This window comes from Triticum dicoccoides, chromosome 1B, assembly GCF_002162155.2.
Source record: "Triticum dicoccoides isolate Atlit2015 ecotype Zavitan chromosome 1B, WEW_v2.0, whole genome shotgun sequence".
NCBI classification, from domain to species: domain Eukaryota; kingdom Viridiplantae; phylum Streptophyta; class Magnoliopsida; order Poales; family Poaceae; genus Triticum; species Triticum dicoccoides.
In genome coordinates, this window is record NC_041381.1 from 21,050,590 (window position 1) to 21,053,870 (window position 3,281).

A 3,281-nucleotide genomic window follows, 5' to 3' on the forward strand; every position below is an offset into this window, starting at 1 on the left:
TCTCCTCGTTTCCTCCGCACTCCTTGGTTTTGCTCTCCGATGTTAGGTTCTTTTGGCTGTCTCTCGCGGACTAAGATTTGCTAGGTTGTGTTCGTCGATTAGTCATGCGTTATCCTCGGATTGGTCGACATTCCTTACAGCCCTAGGATTCTGGTTCATGTGTAAATCACACAATCGAATATTCCATGTATATGGGGAACGAAGTGATAAGTATAACTCAAAATCGATGAAACCAACTGATCCTGATCTGCTTCCACTAGTCAGGGCACCTCACGTGAGTGCCTCCTAATGATCTGGTCGCCGATGCAAACTATCATGAACATGGACCTGTAGTCAGCGGCGGCGTGCGTCTCCTAGGAAGAGGCCAAAGACCGAGCGGTGCTGGCGGCACACATCTCTCAGGCGGCAGGCGACAGCCACGATGATGCTCATCTCGCAGGCAGCAGAAAAAGTGCGCGCAGTGGCCGGCAGCGGAAGCGACGCGAGAGCCACTGCAATGCCGATTAGAACTGTTGGATTTATCTTGTTATCACTGTTGGGGTACTAAAAATACGAATTAAATGGCGTTCATTTTTCAAGTAACATATGGTTGGAATGCAAATGAGTTTTTATTGTGAACTATATACATGCATATGTAACCTCACCCTTCAGTGTAAGAAGTGATTTTAACAATATGCATTTTATTCTCTCTCCAACAAACACTGAGATGGAACCATTCCATTCCATAATATTCCTTCAAGCAAACAAACTCTAGAACTGTTCCATTATTTATATCAATTCATACCAAACATAGGGATGGAACCATTCCATTTTGTCCCCCACCCAAACACACCCGTAGAGAATATGGTTGGGGATTTGCTTGCGACTTATTAATCAGTTTAATTGTTTCATTTCTATTTTATACAAATTATTTCATTTTAATTTACAAGAATTGCAATAAGTGTACTCCATTGGTTTTTGTAGAGAAATGCTTATTTTCTTACTACCAGGGTTGTTGTTTCCCTTTCCGTATCATATGTTGCCCCGCTCTCTGTAGCACCTGGTTATTGTAGTTATCAAAACTACATTGTAATCTTTAACCTGGTATCACAAGTATTATGTTAGTACAACTACGACATGAGGCTATTTAACATAGCTCATCCTGTGTTAAGCGTGCCAGAATGAACTGGCTAGATTACAGCTGGCAAATGATTATTCGTCCAGCACTATATTGCATGGAGGGATCCTCCATGTGAGTCTCGGGCCGTTAGCCCATTACCATTTGCATGCAGAACCAAATTCTGTTTGTTGTCTTCTTAACATTTTCTAGCCCAAATGGTGTTTATTTCAAGCTATTGGATTCAACCCCGTAATATTGTCGCATCTGCTTCTCTTTGTAATATGAATAAACAAGTATTTGTATTGTATACGATCAAGCATTTTAGTTGCTAGAGGATACCCTGTGTGTTGATGTGGGAATTGCTTGCAATATATTTCAATGACATTGGTTATATGAACATGAATATTTGGATTAAAATATATGAACTAAAACTAGAAATACCTATGATTATTTTATAATTATAAAATATTTATTGAATATAAGTACTTAACTAGCATAATGTAATTAAAACATTTAAGGCTTTTTGCATGCATGGTTGCATGTTGAGATGGGCCTTTTTCCATGCGTAGTTGCAAGTTGAAGTGGTATAGTGGCATGTTGAGGTGGATATGTTAGTGGGGATCAACGACTTAGTTATACAAGATCTGGTCTGCTTGTATATCTTTTCCTGGCAAAATATTCTCGAGTCCAGGATCTTGTGATAGAATGATAACAATTAATGGATGGTCTATTGTACTTATTTGTGTGTGCTTTGTTATGCAGACAAATGTATGAATTATAAAAGCCATTTGCAAGCGTGGACTCAAAGGAATAATCAGAACTTGCCAGATTATTATACTGAGTCGAAACGTGACCATAATCGACTTAAGTTCAGAAGCACCGTTAAGGTGGGTGGCGAGCGGTTTCGATCAGCTCGCAATCATAGCCGCCGCAAGGATGCAGAGCAGGATGCTGCCAGAGTAGCCTATGAGATCTTGGTGACAAAGACAGTAAATGATGATGATCATACCGACGTGCTTGGGCTCATTGATCAGGTACTTTTGGTACAGTCCTTTTTGTTGTTTATTATCCAACATTTCATGTTTAAATTTGTCCTGTGAATTGTGCTATATCACATCCTAATTCATGTGTCCTCATCATTCTCCTTTTTTTGTTTGCCATACAATAGATGGCGCCACACAATTTGGTGTGTTTATCACTTTTCCCTCTTTTGCCTACTTGTGCTATACTCCATTTTCTAATCATAGGTATAAATGATATTGCCACAAGAACCTGTGATTTCTGGGTATTGGAAGTGATAACATTTATCAGTGGAGAATTCAGAGTTTTCCAGATCACTGCAAATCCATTCTTCTGGTTCACCTATACCATATACTGTACTGTTGTAAGATAATAACTCTTTTTGTCCTCTTCTGATTTTCCAGGTTTTGTAACTCATGTTTGTGTTAAACATAACTGCTAATTAATATGTCCCATGAACAGATAATGTCCTTTGTGTCCTTTATGTTGCACATGTTATTGAATGATGAATCAGCTAATCTTGCCATTTTATTATTACATGCGGATGTGCGTAGTAGCATCCTTTCATGTTAGCATTTTAATAATCATGCCTTAAATGAAGGAATTGATTTCAGTCTAACATACATGTTCTATTCTATTCTATTCAGGGCGTGGTGTTCTGCAAATCAATTCTCCATGAATTTGCTGTTAAGACAAAAGCTGATCAGCCCACTTACTCCGCAGATCATCTAGAAGGGGTATCACCCATAACCCTGTTTGTTTCATCTGTATTGTTTGCTGGGAACACTTATACTGGTGAACCTGCAGTAAGTAAGAAGGAGGCAGAGCAGAAGGCTGCTCGTGTTGCAGTCAAATCTATTTTAGGTAACTTATATTTCATTGTTCATGATTAGGAAGGAAGCTCCAAAACCTTTTTTGTACTTGTTGTATTTAGAATTAGTAGCGTGCTTTTAGGAGTAGAACTAATTATTCACTATGTCGTTGTAGCTACAAAGAACAATTGTATGCATCAAATTGTCAGATCAAAGGAATAGCTTATCGTTGCCATCACATCTTCTGGGTTCGACAAAGAAAGAGGAGTTGTAAGCCAGGAAAACTGCAATGCTCCAACAAATGCAATTACTACTGTTGCTACTAAAAAAATTGTGCATGCTGGTGAAGC

The 3,281-nt window shown here is 38.8% G+C and overlaps 1 protein-coding gene across 1 annotated transcript in view; it reads left to right on the forward strand.

The window, feature by feature from the left end:
* LOC119299877 (double-stranded RNA-binding protein 4-like) overlaps window positions 1-3,012 on the forward strand; it is a 3,254-nt gene extending 242 nt beyond the window's left edge. Inside the window, exons 2-3 of the mRNA XM_037577009.1 lie at window positions 1,854-2,133; window positions 2,767-3,012. Of these exons, the coding sequence (XP_037432906.1) occupies window positions 1,854-2,133; window positions 2,767-3,012 (526 nt within the window). The remainder of the gene's footprint in view (window positions 1-1,853; window positions 2,134-2,766) is intronic.
* Window positions 3,013-3,281: the final 269 nt, after the last annotated feature.